General features: G+C 41.3%; 1 protein-coding gene across 1 annotated transcript in view; it reads right to left on the bottom strand.

Moving 5' to 3' along the window:
- RANBP9 (RAN binding protein 9) overlaps positions 1 to 17,205 on the bottom strand; it is a 72,826-nt gene that overhangs the window by 46,960 nt on the left and 8,661 nt on the right. Inside the window, exon 2 of the mRNA XM_061398827.1 lies at positions 11,153 to 11,264. Coding sequence (XP_061254811.1) covers positions 11,153 to 11,264 — 112 coding nt within the window. The remainder of the gene's footprint in view (positions 1 to 11,152; positions 11,265 to 17,205) is intronic.

Raw genomic sequence — 17,205 nt, 5'->3', positions numbered from 1 at the left:
AACCATCCCCAAAGCCCTCCTCCCCCTCCTCATGCAGGCCCTTTGTCACTGGCACACCCTGCCTGGCAGCTCCAGGAATGCCACTGCAGAAATCCCACCACGCCTCTTCTCAAACTTCACGAGAAGCAGCAATCCTCAAATGTCTCCATCCTGCCTACTTTTCTGCTGGCTCTTTACTGATTTCATTTCTCCTTCACCCAGCCTGAACTAAAACTGTCCGTTTGAAAGTTCCTTCACCAGTAAACCTCAACTACTACAACTGTTCTTCTAACTTCCTAAACTGTAATTTTCCATTCTGCATCAATCATGCAATTCAACTTTCCTCCCCGGCCAGCTGAGTACAGAGTGAAAAATAATGTTACATATGTAAATTGCTGTCACAACAAATTCATGGTTTTAGATCTCACAGTTCAACATTTTTACTTCTCTGATCAATGTATATTTACTAAGTAACTATGTGTGGGACAACAGAGATTAAGTTGTGAAAAAGACAAAAGTCTGTGCTCTAGTGGAGCCCACACTCTGACAAGGAAGACAGATCTTACATAAATAATTATGAATATGATGAAATGCTATGACGGGGGGTAGAAGTGCTATGTAATCAGATAAAAGAGGAGTCTAACCTAGTTTGGAGGTGCAAAGGCTGTCAAGACAGGCTCCCCAAAGCAGAGATATTTCTGTTCTAATCAACTGCATATTCCAGCCCACATTCCTAACTTATATTTAACCCCTCAACCCCACTCCATCAGCAAAGGAGCTTGTTTCCTCAACTTGCCTTGGATTCCCCGGTGATTCCCTCTCCTTAATTTACACATATGACCAAGCTTCTCCTGCCCAAGCAGAAGTTGAACTCATTTTTCTAGAGAGTAATTTGGCCATTGCATCATGTATCTAAAAGTGTACATACTCCTTCTTTTGACACATTAATTCTACTTCAAAATAGATGATACTTCAGGAAAAAAATAAAGCAAAAAGAAGAAAGATGACCAGAGCTTTTAATCTTATAGCAAAAGGCTTACACCTGTAAGTAGGTTAAAAAATACATAGTAAGTAAGTCAATAATAAAAATAGGCTATAAAACTGTTTAAGGAAGACTAGAGCTGTGTAATAAAAGTGTATATATAAACACTGGAAGGAAACAAGTTGAATCATTAATAGAATTTATACAAGATGTAATTTTCTTCCTATTTTTCTGAAGGGACAGAAAATGACTATTTCCCATAATAGCCACACAGCTAGGCAGCCCTCTGGCTCCATTAACTCCGTCCCGTACTCTAACTTTCTAACACACTGCACTCACTCCCACCCCAACTTTAAGGAATTTGCTAGAACAAGGATTAAGCACCTCCGCAGTGACCGACCAGCAGACACTTCAGTTCTCCTTTTAACTGACCTCCTTGGCTTCTAACACCCAGGACTCTCCACGACCTTCGTTCTGACTCTGACCATCCCTATTCAGAATTCTTAGCTATTAACACCCTTCTACATTTCCTATAAATGTGGTGATTCAGATGTCCATCCTCCAACCTCCTCTTTTTTACGCCACATACTTGGATGATCATATCAATCCTCATGGCTTCAACAACCTACATTCTGATAACTCCAAAATCCACTGACAGCTTTTCTCTCTCCTAAATCCCATTTGTTTTTAGTCAAAGCCCTACTATTAATTCATCATCTGGATGTCTCACACTGTTCCCATTATCTGCAATTTCAAAGCTCCATTTCCCTCCAGTATTCTTTATTATATTCAGTCACAGCACCATCTATCTAATTGACTGTCCCAGTCACCACCCTTCAGTCTTTGCTTTTTAACAGCTACCCTTACTATTCCCACTTCCTAATCAAGCCTTTTCGTTTTCTTTAAAGTCCTAAAGAGCTAACAAATCCATTTATTTTTGTCACTAACGCCACCACACAGATTAAGCCAATTCAAAATCATAATGGCCCAACTGATCCTGTGTCTCTCAGACCTCTCTTTTCTGTATCAGAGGAATTGTCCCAACATGCAAATCCAATCGTTATCATTCCCCATTAAAACTGCCACAAACCTTCGTGTTTCTCTTTCTCCATTGGCAACAGCAGCATCAAGCATTTGCAGCAGGCACTGCAATAGCTGCTTTACCTGAACTATTTACAATCCTATGAGGTTGGCACTGTTTCCATTTTACAGAAAAGGGGAAAAAAGTTTGTCAAAAAGTACAAGGACACAGAGCTAGTAAGTGGCAGAAAAGCGAAAGTGATGTAGTCGCTCAGGCGAATCCAACCCTCTGTACCCCATTAACTGTAGGCCAGCTGGCTCCTCTGTCCATGGGATTCTCCAGGCCAGAGTGGGTTGCCATGCCCTCCTCCAGGGGATCTTTCCTACCCAGGGATCGAACCCAGGCCTCTCACGTTGCAGGCATTCTTTACTGTCTGAGCCACCAGGGAAGCCCTGGTTAGTGGCAGAGCCAATATCCAAATCTCCATCTTTCTAGTCCCAAAGTACTTCACTGTATTTTAGCAAAAGTAACTAAATCAGCTTCTAAAGCAGCTATTTGTCTTTGAAAACTCTGCTCAGGGACGAACTCTGGAGGGATTCCTAGGAAACCGGTCTAAGGAGGGTGAGCAGGTGGCTGAAGGACAGGGAAGTGAGAGAGACTTGTGTTCGGCTTTCTTCCTCTTCCGTAACTACATGCACACTTTCTAGAGGCTTCCTTGATTGCCACCCCATCTTCCAACAGAGCTGGTCACTTTCTCCACCACACTTCTCTACTTTGTTCATACAGCTATTATTATAATGTTATAATGTGTTGCCATGCTCATTTCTCATCTTACCGACACATGTCTGGAAGGCAGGGACCCAGTCTCGGCCAACACATCCTTGAAAACCCTAGGTTCCTAGCACAGTAGCTGGTACATAAGAGGTGCCCAACAAGGGGAACTACCTCTTCTTCCTCTATTTTTTTAAACCTCTATCACAATTCAATCCTAGGCAACACCCTCAGAGCCTCACTCCCATCTCTGGCTCTTTTCCACATTGTATCCCCTCCCCACCCAGTACTGTTTTTCTAAACAGATAAAATATCACTGCCTGATTCAAGAAGGCTGAAGGCCCCCTTCTATCTACAGAGTATTCGCCCACAGAGCTATCATCAAGGCTCTCCAACACCCGATTTCAACTCCGCTCACACTTCTGTAAACTCTTCACTATAAGCCCTCAAGTCGCCACCAACACTGGGTCAGGTACCTCAGCCAAAGACACCAAATGGTTCCATTCCTCCCACTTGGCACAGTCTGGAATATTCTTCCCCAACAAAATGTCTCAAATTCTAACTCATTTTCTAAGGCCTATCAAATACTATTTCCTTTATAAATCTGTTTCCTGGAGCTAGAATCATCATCTCCTCAGTTTTCCCATATTGTCGCTCATTCCTTAAGTACTTAATATATTATGTCTTCATCTAGAGTTATTCGCACATACCTGCTCCCTGCCCTGCACCACTGTCCCCTCCATATACTGAACTCTGTATTCCTTGAGGACAGGAACCCACATTCGGTTCACTTAAGGCATTCACTGGGCTTCTGCTGCCAGGCTCTCTACTAGAATCCAGGGAGAAGGCAGAGACAAATAAGTTCTTATTTAAACTCACTCAGGTGCTGAGAGTGCCTGATACACCATATATCACTCTTGTTCAATTCATTAAATTCACTATGTTAATAAATATATCGCTCATTTGATGTCTTTTTCACAGTTTCCGTCTGCGTTTCCCTTTACTGCTATCACCAACAGAAACTAGAAGAAAAGACCTTTTAAAGCTAGGTGGGGAAAAAAGACCTTTGATTTCTTTTCTACTCCCCCAGGAAATAATCCAGAAAAGTCAGGAAGCACAGAAGGAATGTTCTGAAGACTACATTTTATTATCAGCAGAATTTAGGAACAGAACAGAGACTGGATTACTTGCTGATTTCTCCTGAATCACACTGGCAGAATGGCATCAATATTTTGTTTGAAGAGCTAAAAATATCACACTCATAATAAATTATTCTAAAAATTTCCAAATAAAAATTTTATTATCTCTCACATTTATAATTAACTTTATCTCCACTGCCTCTATTAGTATGCATAATTTAAAACCTGAATGAAATTCCTGAACTGAAAGTACATTCATGAGACAAAGTCTATTAAAATTCATCTTGACTGTCAATAAGAATTAACAAGAACATAAAGTAAATATATACCCTTTAAATATGTCTCCTAAAACATGATTTTATGCAGATAATGTGACTTAATTTTCTGGTTGCAAAATGTGTTAGAAATTCATTTTTAAATTAAACAATCTAGACTGGTGATTTTGTCGTAATAAAGTAAGCTTATTTTGCTGAACATACCAAAAAAATTACGTTTAAATGAAAATAAACATTTAAATGAAATTGAAAATAAATGAAAATCCAAGGCAGAAAGCAAAACATATTGTTTTATTCAATAAGAGGAGCTTCCTTCAAGCCTCACTTCTTAGGCAATGAAGAAATACAAGTCATAATCATCACAGTCATAGTCCTAACTTTCCAAGGCAACCTAGAAATCACGCATTTTACAAATAAACCGAAGAGCAATTCATACCCAACTCCTGCCACTTTATGAAAAAACCTGCTACAATGACAATTTCTCTTAAGAAAACTGCCATCTTGGATCCAAATACTTATTTATCTTGGATAAACACACTGTTTAAAAAAAGTCAATTTTAAATTAAATATAATAAACTCTCAGATGAACATAAATCACTGCAAATGAAAGAAAACTGACAGCTGCTCTTTCTGGTTAAATCTTCACAACAATGTCAGGATTTTAGGAAGGAATTCTTGTATCTCTTGATAACAGCTCAATGTATCTCCAGAAAGACCTTACTTGGCCAAAATAAGCTACATGACTTGCTTTTGTTCCATAAATGAACTGTTTGTTCTTCGCTTCCAAAAGCACTGGGTTGGACCTAAAACTGCAGTCAGAAAAATTACCAGAAATAAACAAAATCAGACCAAAAAACCAATGGTTTTCGCCAAGAAGAGATAAGAAAGCCTTCTTCAGCGATCAATGCAAAGAAATAGAGGAAAACAACAGAATAGGAAAGACTAGAGATCTCTTCAAGAAAATCAGATATACCAAAGTAACATTTCATGCAAAGATGGGCTCGATAAAGAACAGAAATGGTATGGACCTAACAGAAGCAGAAGATATTAAGAAGAGACGGCAAGAATACACAGAAGAACTGTACAACAAAGATCTTCACGACCCAGATAATCACGATGGTGTGATCATTGACCTAGAGCCAGACATCCTGGAATGTGAAGTCAAGTGGGCCTTGGAAAGCATCACTATGAACAAAGCTAGTGGAGGTGATGGAATTCCAGTGGAGCTATTCCAAATCCTGAAAGACGATGCTGTGAAAGTGCCGCACTCAATATGCCAGCAAATTTGGAAAACTCAGCAGTGGCCACAGGACTGGAAAAGGTCAGTTTTCATTCCAATCCCAAAGAAGGGCAATGCCAAAGAATGCTCAAACTACCGCACCATTGCACTCATCTCACACGCTAGCAAAGTAATGCTCAAAATTCTCCAAGCCAGGCTTCAGCAATATGTGAACCGTGAACTTCTTGATGTTCAAGCCGGTTTTAGAAAAGGCAGAGGAACCAGAGATCAAATTGCCAACATCCGCTGGATCATGGAAAAAGCAAGAGAGTTCCAGAAAAACATCTATTTCTGCCTTATTGACTATGCCAAAGCCTTTGACTGTGTGGATCACAATCAACTGTGGAAAATTCTGAAAGAGATGGGAATACCAGACCACCTGACCTGCCTCTTGAGAAATCTGTATGCAAGTCAGGAAGCAACAGTTAGAACTGGACATGGAACAACAGACTGGTTCCAAATAGGAAAAGGAGTTCGTCAAGGCTGTATATTGTCACCCTGCTTATTTAACTTCTATGCAGAGTACATCATGAGAAACGCCAGACTGGAAGAAACACAAGCTGGAATCAAGATTGCCGGGAGAAATATCAATAACCTCAGATATGCAGATGACACCACCCTTATGGCAGAAAGTGAAGAGGAACTCAAAAGCCTCTTGATGAAAGTGAAAGTGGAGAGTGAAAAAGTTGGCTTAAAGCTCAACATTCAGAAAACAAAGATCATGGCATCCGGTCTCATCACTTCATGGGAAATAGATGGGGAAACAGTGGAAACAGTGTCAGACTTTATTTTTCTGGGCTCCAAAATCACTGCAGATGGTGACTGCAGCCATGAAATTAAAAAGACGCTTACCCCTTGGAAGGAAAGTTATGACCAACCTAGACAGCATATTCAAAAGCAGAGACATTACTTTGCCAAGAAAGGTCCATCTAGTCAAGGCTATGGTTTTTCCAGTGGTCATGTATGGCTGTGAGAGTTGGACTGTGAAGAAGGCTGAGTGCCGAAGAATTGATGCTTTTGAACTGTGGTGTTGGAGAAGACTCTTGAGAGTCCTCCCTTGGACTACAAGGAGATCCAACCAGTCCTTTCTGAAGGAGATCAGTCCTGGGATTTCTTTGGAAGGAATGATGCTAAAGCTGAAACTCCAGTGCTTTGGCCACCTCATGCAAAGAGTTGACTCATTGGAAAAGATTCTGATCCTGGGAGGGATTGGGGGCAAGAGGAGAAGGGGATGACAGAGGATGAGATGGCTGGATGGCATCACTGACTTGATGGACATGAGTCTGAGTGAACTCCGGGAGTTGGTGATGGACAGGGAGGCCTGGTGTGCTGCGATTCATGGGGTCGCGAAGAGTCGGACACGACTGAGCGACTGATCTGATCTGATACAGGCGGTCGGTGCTGTTTCTCATCTATCCATTTGTTCATTCATATGAGGGCCCACTAAAAATAAAGCCCTGGAATACAGAAATATAAGACAGTCCCTTATCCTTGGATCAATAAGCGACAATTACAGCAGTACAGGTCCTATAACTTGCCTGCCCTCAAAGGAAAGGAAGCAAGATAAAGGCACGATCTTATTTTGGGAAAGAGAAAGTGCCACCAAAATAACGTACCTGTAAACTAGGAACAGAAGAGTACTAAATTAGCTAATAAGCTTGGCAAATGGGGAAAGGGACAAGAGAAATTCATTTTTTTACTTTCTCGCCAGGTTGATGGTTAACCGCTCTATCCAAAACTTGATTCCCTTTCTCCTCTCTCCCCACTTCCCCTCCAGAATGAGACGTATCAGAAAAAGGGAGACTGAAACCCAGGAGGTCCTTGTGAGGTCTTCCCGGGCACGAAAGCCCTTCCATGTGTCCTGAATTCCGAAGAGCAGATTCAAGCAGTTACTAATTAGGGAAGTGAGGGAATGCAGAAACAAACAAAAAGTGGTCATTCAAAAAAAGTAATGACAGCTTGCTCGTTCAGTGACAAAACAGAGCCGCAGTCTCCCTCAAGGGATACACACAACAATCTGACGAGTATCTCTGAGTTGTTCTGCGGAAACTAAGACCTCCCCCAGCCCTCCCAGGAGGTGGATGGGGACTATGTGCTGACCCTGGACAGGCTGGAACCAGAAGGCTGATGATTAAGATTCCCAAAGCATCACCCGTTATCTCAGCACAGCTGAAGAAAGCCCGCAGGCTGAGCATACACCCTGAGCCCTCACCTCTAATGCTGCCTTTAGAAAACCTCCCCGGAAGCCAATGCGGAGTTTGGTCTTGGGGCATAAGCCGCCCATCCTCCTGGCTTGGTGCTCGCACTCATCACTGGTCTTCACCACAACCCGGTGTTGGCAGTCTGGCATTGCTGGGTGCTGGGCAAGTGAACCCCAGTTTGGTTAGGTAACATTTTCTAACCTAAAGTGTATCCCATCCCTCTCCTGTCAGGTCACTTTATATTGATTCGGCTCTGTTTAACACCCTACTTTCTGTCTTCTGGGGCTTGCCTCTCGAAGCCCAAGCTGGCAGGAAAGTGGGAATGGAGAGAAACTGGGTGCCCCACTTTGAGCCCCCCCCACCGTAGCTCAGGAAAGAGAGGAGAAATAAGGACCTTAAATTTAATCCGGGTGAAGGCTAAAATGAGACTTGCCCTAAGAAGCACTGCATTCAATTGTGCTCGTCAGTTCAGTATTCTTAAGTATACGTTACGTCCTTGCTTAACCATGTCCATAGTTGTTGACAAGAAATTAATTTAAAATTAAAAGAATTATTAAGTTTGTTTAAAAAAAAAAACAGGGCAGATGAGAATTAGTGATTCTTCAACATCATTGGTCCTCAGGGAAAGGTCAGTTAAAATCACAAGAAACCACTAGGTACCTATTAGAACGGCAGCAAATTCAAGACAAACAAACAAATGACCCTGACAATACCAAGGGCTTCTGAGGAGGCACACCCCCGGGACTCCACACCCTGCTGGTGGGCATGGCAGCCAGCACAGCCACACTGCAAAACAGCCTGGCAGTTTCTTACAAAGTTAAAAAGACACTTAACGAACGACCCAGCCATCCCATTCCTGTGTATTTACCCAAGTTAAGTGAAAACTCACGGTTATGCAAAAACCGATACATAAATGTTTCTAGCGGCTATATTCCTAGTTGTCAAAAAAACTGGAAATAATCTGATGTCCTTCAACTGAAGAGTGAGTAAGGACACTGTGGTTGGTTCCTCCATACAACCAGCGATAACAAGAACCGATCTACCAAGACATACAACAATAGGGATGAATTTCATATGCAGTACACTAAGTGAAAGATGTCGGGCTTTAAAGGATACTATACTCTTTACACTACATGACTCCATGTATATACCATCCTAGAAACAGCAAACTATAAAGGAAGAAAACAAATCAGTGGTTGCCAGGGGCTGGAAATGGGCAAAGGTTGCCTGAAAAGGGATATGGAGGAATCTGGGTATTGGTGGGTGATGGAAATGTTTTATATACTGATTGTGGTGATGGTTACAAGACTGTACAGATCTGTCAAAACTCATAGACCTGCACGCTAAAACAGTTTAAGATTTATTACATGTAAAATATACCTAGTTTTAAAAATGAAAGAAATTCTGGCCACAGAAAGATGAGACTAAAAAATCAGCAAGGCATTAGTCATACATCATGCAGGATCCTAAGAAGTTTTAGATTTTACTCTCAAAGTAACCAGTGTATTAAACAATCTTAAGGGAGGGACAGACACTTCAGTTCTATATCAGGAGGAAGGTGGACGAGTTATAGACTGGAGTGAGAGCGAAACAGGGAGCGCCCGGGGCGTCTCAGTCCCTCAGGGCACAAAGGACCGACACCTGACGGGCAGAGACTGTCGACGTGGACAGAGAAAGTTAAAGGCAGGAAATGCGCAAGTTTCTAGCAACAGTGAAACCATGAGCCAGGCCACGGTTGAGAAAAAGATTTTAAATAAGCTAAATTTAAATGCCTATGGGACATTCAAATACAAACATCTGGTCCAGAGCTCAAGGGAATATCCTGAGATGCAGTTTCAGATTTGAGACTCGTCAGGGTACTGGCAGCCATGAAAATATAAGGTCAAGCTTATGCAGAGTATGTAGAATTAAAGGTAAAGAGAATTCTGGGAATTATCCTGAGCAATACCAGTGTTATGGAGCTAATGATATAATTTGAAGTATAAAAGAACTGGGTGAGTATGCAGCAGTAGAACTAGCAATGGTTACCATTACATGCCATTTCAATCTGGGGTCTCTCAACCACTTTACACTTAGCTTCTCTGATTTTATCTTTGGCTTGATCACCCTGGGAAAACTGAAGTAGTTAAAAAGTTACTGTTGAATCCAAGGCTTCACTTTGTACTTTCCATATTGCTGACGTTGATAATGTTCAGCAAATGAAGAAAAATAATCTACTGAACACACTTATTTAGTCAATTAAACCCTAAGAAGCACTGCTGCTGCTGCTGCTAAGTCGCTTTAGTCGTGTCCAACTCTGTGCGACCCCATAGACGGCAGCCCACCAGGCTCCCCCGTCCCTGGGATTCTCCAGGCAAGAACACTGCAGTGGGTTGCCATTTCCTTCTCCAATGCATGAAAGTGGAAAGTGAAAGGGAAGTCGCTCAGTCGTCTCCGACTCTTAGCGACCCCATGGACTGCAGCCTACCAGGCTCCTCGGTCCATGGGATTTTCCAGGCAAGAGTACTGGAGTGGGGTGCCACTGCCTTCTCCCTAAGAAGCACTAAAAGGGGTGAAATGATTCACTCCAAATACAGGTAAAGTTACACATTCTAGTAACTTCACCTTGAGAGCTGGACAAACAACTCTAGAGATGTTTTAAAGGATCTCTGATACCACAATGAATTTATCAGGAAATACCACAGGACCGATCCAATGAGTCTATATAATCAGCTCTCATTCAGAGAGAGGTAAGCACCGAAATTCCCTGTGAAGTGTCCTCAAAATGTCCATCATGTCCAAGGTCTACACCTGAAAATACTGATTAAGGAATTTTGGGGGTAAGACCCAAACTACTGTATTTTTATTAGTCCCTTAAGTGACTCTGCTGTGTATACACACACAGAGTGGTGTGTATACTGCGTGTACACATCACAGGTGTGTACTCTGCTGTGTGTACACCACACACCACTGAGCCCAAGTTGAAAAGCAAAACCAGACAATGGCTTTAAAAGTTAGTTCCAGCAGCTACATGAAGTTGTCAACTGGAACCTTCTACACTATATCTTAATCCTTGCAACTAGCTGAGAGTGTACTAACATACATTTCCCTGACCTCAACCTAAAATTCTGAGTCTCTACCCCTATTAAATATCTGTGAATCACCTTTTGGTTTTGGTTAACTATCTTTGAGAGGATTTAATTTCTCAGTGGAATTCAGAAAATGGCAGTGTAAGAAAGGCATGGAAAATGAGTCATTAACTTTCTATTGTTTTATTCCAATTCTCCGTTTTAACAAGAAACCTACCAGAAAAATCTGGTAATTTTATCAACTCAAGTGTTAACTTCAATGAGTATTAAAGCAGAACCAGATAAAACCTGCTATACTAGAATATTCAGATTCCACTCTTTCAATTACCAAAATTTTCCAAAAAATTCAAATTTCTCAATTACATCATAAACGGTTATGAATGAAAACAAAAATAATTACCCGTAAACAGATTTTTCCCACCAAAATTTACACTTACCCATCTCTTCCCTTACTGACAATTTTTACTTCAAAGTAATAAATCCCACAGGCTGCTGGTATTGGATGCGTGGCACGAACTGACGCTGCATCTTTTGGGGTTTTGCCATGACCTGAATCAGGAACAGGAAGAAAGACAATCAAGACAGATATTCAAACGAAAATCTTAACTCAGGAACGAACACAGCTTTTGAATGATATATGCATTTCTACTCTCATCAGTACAAATAATCAAAGATTCAGTACCACACTAATCACAATTAATCCAATATGCAAAACAGCACAAGTTAAACATGGAACTCTTCACAGTTACTAGTTTTGGTGAAATTTCAGAATCTAATAAGCACGTTGAACCTAGTAATCCTTTTTGCAAATTAAAAAAAATATTTTAAGGTAAACAATACTTTTAAGAGACAAAAGGATACACTTTAAGAACATGATGAGAATGAGATTCATTTTATTATATCTAAATTTGCATATCATTTGTAAAATTCCTAAACAACACATTTTTGCCAAATGACCTTTTTAAACCAGAAGCATCTATATCATTGACATATACAATTAGACTGAATTGGTGAAACAGCTTTCTTACTTTAAGAATTTACAAAGCTGTTCTTTGACATACTTTGATCATTAATTGTATACAGAGGCTGATCCATAAAAGCTCTGTGGTCAATCACGGCCTACCGAGAAGCATATCTGCCCTCCAGTTGTCTTTTCTTTTTTAAGAAAGGAAATGAATATACCATACTATTGCTGACAAAACCAGACAATGGCTTTTAAACTTTTACATATTAGCTATTCCTCAATCTAATCGCAGAGAATTTTATTCACTAATATCACATCCCCCACTATGTCTATCACCCAAGACACAAATTATCTTGAAAGCTAGCCTGTGAACAAAACCATGTGAGCAAGACAAAATATGCCCAAATATGCCCATAAAACCACCAGAAGAGTACAGACAGAAGCTGAAGCAGCATGTCAGAAAGTACTCAGAGTGAATGAGACAAGCCCCACAATCCCCAAAAGAGCTGATGAGAAATAAAGCTCTAAGTCATTACTCAGGTGTTCCAGTTAGATATGCCTCACCCAGTACAGTCATTAATCTTTCAGTCACACTGTACCACTACCTTCACGGGTAGCAGAATTCCCCTTCTTAAATTTAACATGATTGTTTTAAAATTAAACCCTTCTTTTAAGTCAAAAACTATATTGGCTATACAATAACCATCACACATCAATGAGATCACATCTTTTCTTACCATATGCTCTGTCAAATTATCAATGCATGTCCTATCATTAAACAGTTGAGTGTACACTTGCAGTGCAAATTAGCACTTGGTCACATGGCCTAAAAGAAGCTGAATGAACTCAGCCACTCTCGTCTACTACCATTCATAGGGGTCTTAAGTATACATATTATGGACACAAGTTTTCAGCCCAGGGGACAACTGAGAGGTGATAAACTTAGCTAGGAAGATAACAATGGAAGTGGCAATGTACAGATGCTGATAAAACTGCTTTAACATAAGTAGGTAATATTTACACTGAGCTAAGTGCAAGAAAAATGTAACAGCACAACCAGTTCATTCTGAAGGAGATTAGCCCTGGGATTTCTTTGGAAGGAATGATGTTAAAGCTGAAACTCCAGTACTTTGGCCACCTCATGCAAAGAGCTGACTCACTGGAAAAGACCCTGATGCTGGGAGGGATTGGGGGCAGGAGGAGAAGGGGACGACAGAGGATGAGATGGCTGGATGGCATCACTGACTCGATGGACGTGAGTCTGAGCGAACTCCAGGAGGTGGTGATGGACAGGGAGGCCTGGTGTGCTGCGATTCATGGGGTCGCGAAGAGTCGGACACGACTGAGCGACTGAACTGAACTCAAGTGGAAGAAAAATATAACAGCACAAATCTGAAGAATGATATGCTAATCCCTTTTTAAAAACTGAAATTTTATAAATTATGGTTTCAGCAAAACATCTTCTACAGTAAAATTATGTTTAAATAATTGAGCTGCCTGGGAAAAGGTCATGTAAAGGAAAAGCATTTTTAGAATTGAGGCAGCTAAAAATAAATCTAAAGAAAACCCCAATTAACCCAGGAGTCCTAAATCGACCAGCCTTTATTTTGGTTTTGGCTTTTCTGAAGAGACGTGCTCAAAACTTTTAGGGATAAGGGAGCTGAAACTATACTTAATGACAGTATGTGATAATAGATGACGTATATTTAATACTACGTAAAGGCACCATTCTAAAAGCGCTGTACTGACACAGAAAACAACTTACAGTTACCAAAAGGGATGGGGCTGGGGCAGGTGTGTCAGGAGTTTGACATTAACATACACACACTACTGCACATAAAACAGACAAACAAGGACCCACTGCACAGCACAGAGAACTATACTCAGTATCTTGTAATAACTTACAATGGAAAAGAATCTAGAAAATCCATATGCGTGTGTAACTGAATTACCACGCTGCATCTGACACACACACCATGTAAACTAACTGTACTTCGATTCCGAAAATGGTAAATAAGCAAATAAAAGCACTGTGTTTATCAGCTCATTTAATATTCAAAACAACCCATGAAGTAGGTACTATTTATTACCATTTCACACTTGAGGAAGCCAAAGGAAGAAACTCAGGTCTCACTGCTGAGTGAGAGTCCCAAACCAGGATCTGTGCTGGGATTTAAATTCAAGAAGCCTGATCCAGAGCGAGCCCTGAACCCACAGGAAGGATTTAGTTACCATGGCATTCTGGGATCACTTCACAAGTACTCTCACCTCCTATTTAAGCTACTTCTATGAGAAAAGAAAAAGAAAACTAATATTTGAGCGTAAACAATCTCTCAAAGCATCAGGTGCTTTTGTATAGATTTTTTCTCGGTCAACATCTGTGAAATAGGTATAATTTAACCTCATTTTTGGAGAAGGCAATGGCACCCCACTCCAATACCCTTGCCTGGAAAATTCCATGGACCGAGGAGCCTGGTGGGCTGCAGTCCATGGGGTCGCTAAGAGTCGGAGACGACTGAGCGACTTCCCTTTCACTTTCCACTTTCATGCATTGGAGACCGAAATGGCAACCCACTCCAGCGTTCTTGCCTGGAGAATCCCAGGGACGGGGGAGCCTGGTGGGCTGCCGTCTATGGGGTCACACAGAGTCAGACACGACTGAAGCAACAGCAGCAGCAGCAGCAACAACCTCATTTTTTAAAAATGAAGAAATTCTTACAGAGGTAATATAACTTGCCCCAAATTGGTAGAATCATGCATTAAATCCATGTCTGAATTAAATCCCCTACATTTTACTACCGTGCAAAAATAACTGTAAAGAATTACACAATCTTAGGTCTCCAAGACTAGTACATTATGTTTTACCAAGACACTATAGAAAAATTCTGTAAAGGTTAAAAGGATTTGCTTCATTTTAAAATTAACTTTAAAAGGTAAAGACCCAGGAGAAAGGCGAGATGTAAGATTAAAAGGATGCATACTATTTTTAGGTGAGACTAGTAATACCATAGCAAAGGGCCTGTTTCTAATAACATTTGTTGGCCGGAAGTATATTACCTTAAATTTTGTGGTGACCAAAATACAACCTCACACTACCGAAGTGCACATTTTAAAAACCACAGTCTTCAAGGTTAAGTGTTTTCTAGAGGGTTCAAGAAGAAAACACATGTGTTGCTTCAGGATTCTAAGGCTCCCTTGCACACCATCTGCTGACTGCATTTAACTGGACGGTTCTGAATAAAGCCCCCATCCCTAGAACCCGCGGCTCTCCAATGAGCAGCCAAGTGCCGTTCTGAAAACATACCTCAGTCTTCCTTGAACCACTAGCCTCCAGTACAACTAACGTCCTCCCTTTCAGCCGAGAAAAAGATAAACTTCCTGAAAACCCCGTCTGACCTCTCCCTCCCTCTGCGTTTCCCACCTCTTCCTTTTGGCTCCAGCCACCCTGGCCAGGCCAGGCAGTGCCCACGCAACTCCCTCAAACTGGAGAGTGGTGCCCTTCCTTCTCAGCTTTTCTATCTCAGCTCAAGCTTTACTTCCTCAACTGTTCTTTCTCTAATCTCTCTGACTCAGTCTAACCTTGTTTACAGGACCTCCATACAACATCCACACACATAACACTCACATGTGATTATTTTACTGTTTCTGCATTTCAATTCCTGGACCTCTTTTTTCCCCATGGACTTCCACCCTAATTTTGACCATTCTTCCTGGAGCCATGCTCTGGATTCACACATCACCTGAAACTACTCCACGGCAGAAACATCCAATTCTAATAAAGTCTGTCTTGCTACTGAACACATTTCTTGAATACAAATTAGCTCACATACACTTGATAAATATGGGAATGATCTCAGCATAATAAAGAAGTCATTCGGTTCATAACAGCTTTTCCCCAGTACATTAATGAATTAAAGGGAAAATTTCAGCAATATACAAAAGGCCTAAATCAAAAGAGCTGGGACTCCTACAGAAGTGTATTCCTATTGTCCCTGGTGTTTGGTGGCTTCAGAAACTGCTATACTAACCACCATACTAAGCCATCTGGGAAAAATCCAACAGCAGCACAGACCAAAAGTGCTACAATACTTCCCTGTTTACATCCGTATGGACTCACGCATCTCATGCCTACTGATTTTACACTTCGGGTGACAGTTCAGGGCCAGCTCATGTCTTCTGCTACTCAGCTATGCCCCGTTCAGCCACTGGGCGCTTTTTCAGTTGGCTGCTCTGGCACTCTGATACACCTCCATTTGTGTGTTTTTATTTTTTGTTTGTTATTTTCTGGCTCTGCAGATGCTGGAAGCTCATCTGGCTGACTTCCTGCCCCAGTCCCACAGTCAGTCATTTCTCTAAGGAGCCCTGGCTCCTTTTATGGACAAATGGCATTCGAACCCGAGGTCTAGATACTAGGTACGCTCACTGGGCTTCCCAGGCACATTGTAAAGAATCCGCCTGCCAACGCAGGAGACGCGAGACATGGGTTCAATCTCTGGGTTGGGAAGACGCCGGGAGAAGCAAATGGCAACCCACTCCGGTATTCTTGCCTGGAGAATGCCATGAACCGAGGAGCCTGGCGGGCTACAGTCCACAGAGTCGCAGAGTCGGACACTAACACTTTCACTTCACTATACACACTATACACATCTATATAATTTATGTAATTATCTGTGTAAATATTAAACAACCAACTCTAATCCATTACCACATGGATCATTCTAACCACTTCAATGCTGAGAAACCTAGCTCCTACTGTCCACCATCCATTGATTTACTCGTTAAATTCCAGTTTACGTGGATAATAGTATCAGAACTGTTGACCCATATCCCCGAGGTACAGCTTATCAACAAGAATTTGGCGCGTATCTACTTTCATTTACCTTTTTTAGTTTTATAGACTCCACTGATTTCCAGGAACTTGTCAGCACCTTTTCCCTCCTTTCCTGAGACTGCTTCATATATTTGCAGTAGAGTTAGACTGCTTTAAAGTCACATTTCACATTCTATCCTGTGATCCCCCCAACCTTCCTCTCAAGCAATTTTTTAAAAATATGTACTAAACCAAAACTACAATGAGACATCACATCACACTGCTCAGAATGGCTAACATCAAAAAATCCACAAATAACAAATGCTGGACAGGGTGTGGAGAGAAGGGAACCTTCCTGCTACTGTGTGGGAATGTAAATTGGTATCACCACTGTGGAGAATAATATGGAAGTTCCTTCAATAGAGCTATCACAAGACCTGCAATCCTACTCAGGGGCATGGATCTAGAGAAAAACGTGATCCAAAAGAAAAACATGCACCCCAGTATTCACTGTAGCACTGTTTACAACAGCCAAGACATGGAAGCAACCTCAATGCCCATCGACAGAGGAAAGGATAAAGAAGATGTGGAACATATATACAATGGACTATTACTCTGCCATTAAAAAGAATGAAATAATGCCATCTGCAGCAACATGGAAGGACCCAAAGAGCGTCATACCAAGTGAAGTAAGTCAAACAGAGGAGGAGAAATAC

This window comes from Bos javanicus, chromosome 23, assembly GCF_032452875.1.
Source record: "Bos javanicus breed banteng chromosome 23, ARS-OSU_banteng_1.0, whole genome shotgun sequence".
NCBI lineage: Eukaryota > Metazoa > Chordata > Mammalia > Artiodactyla > Bovidae > Bos > Bos javanicus.
The sequence above is the reverse complement of the archived record's forward strand: the minus strand, read 5'-3'. Positions and strand labels throughout refer to the sequence as shown.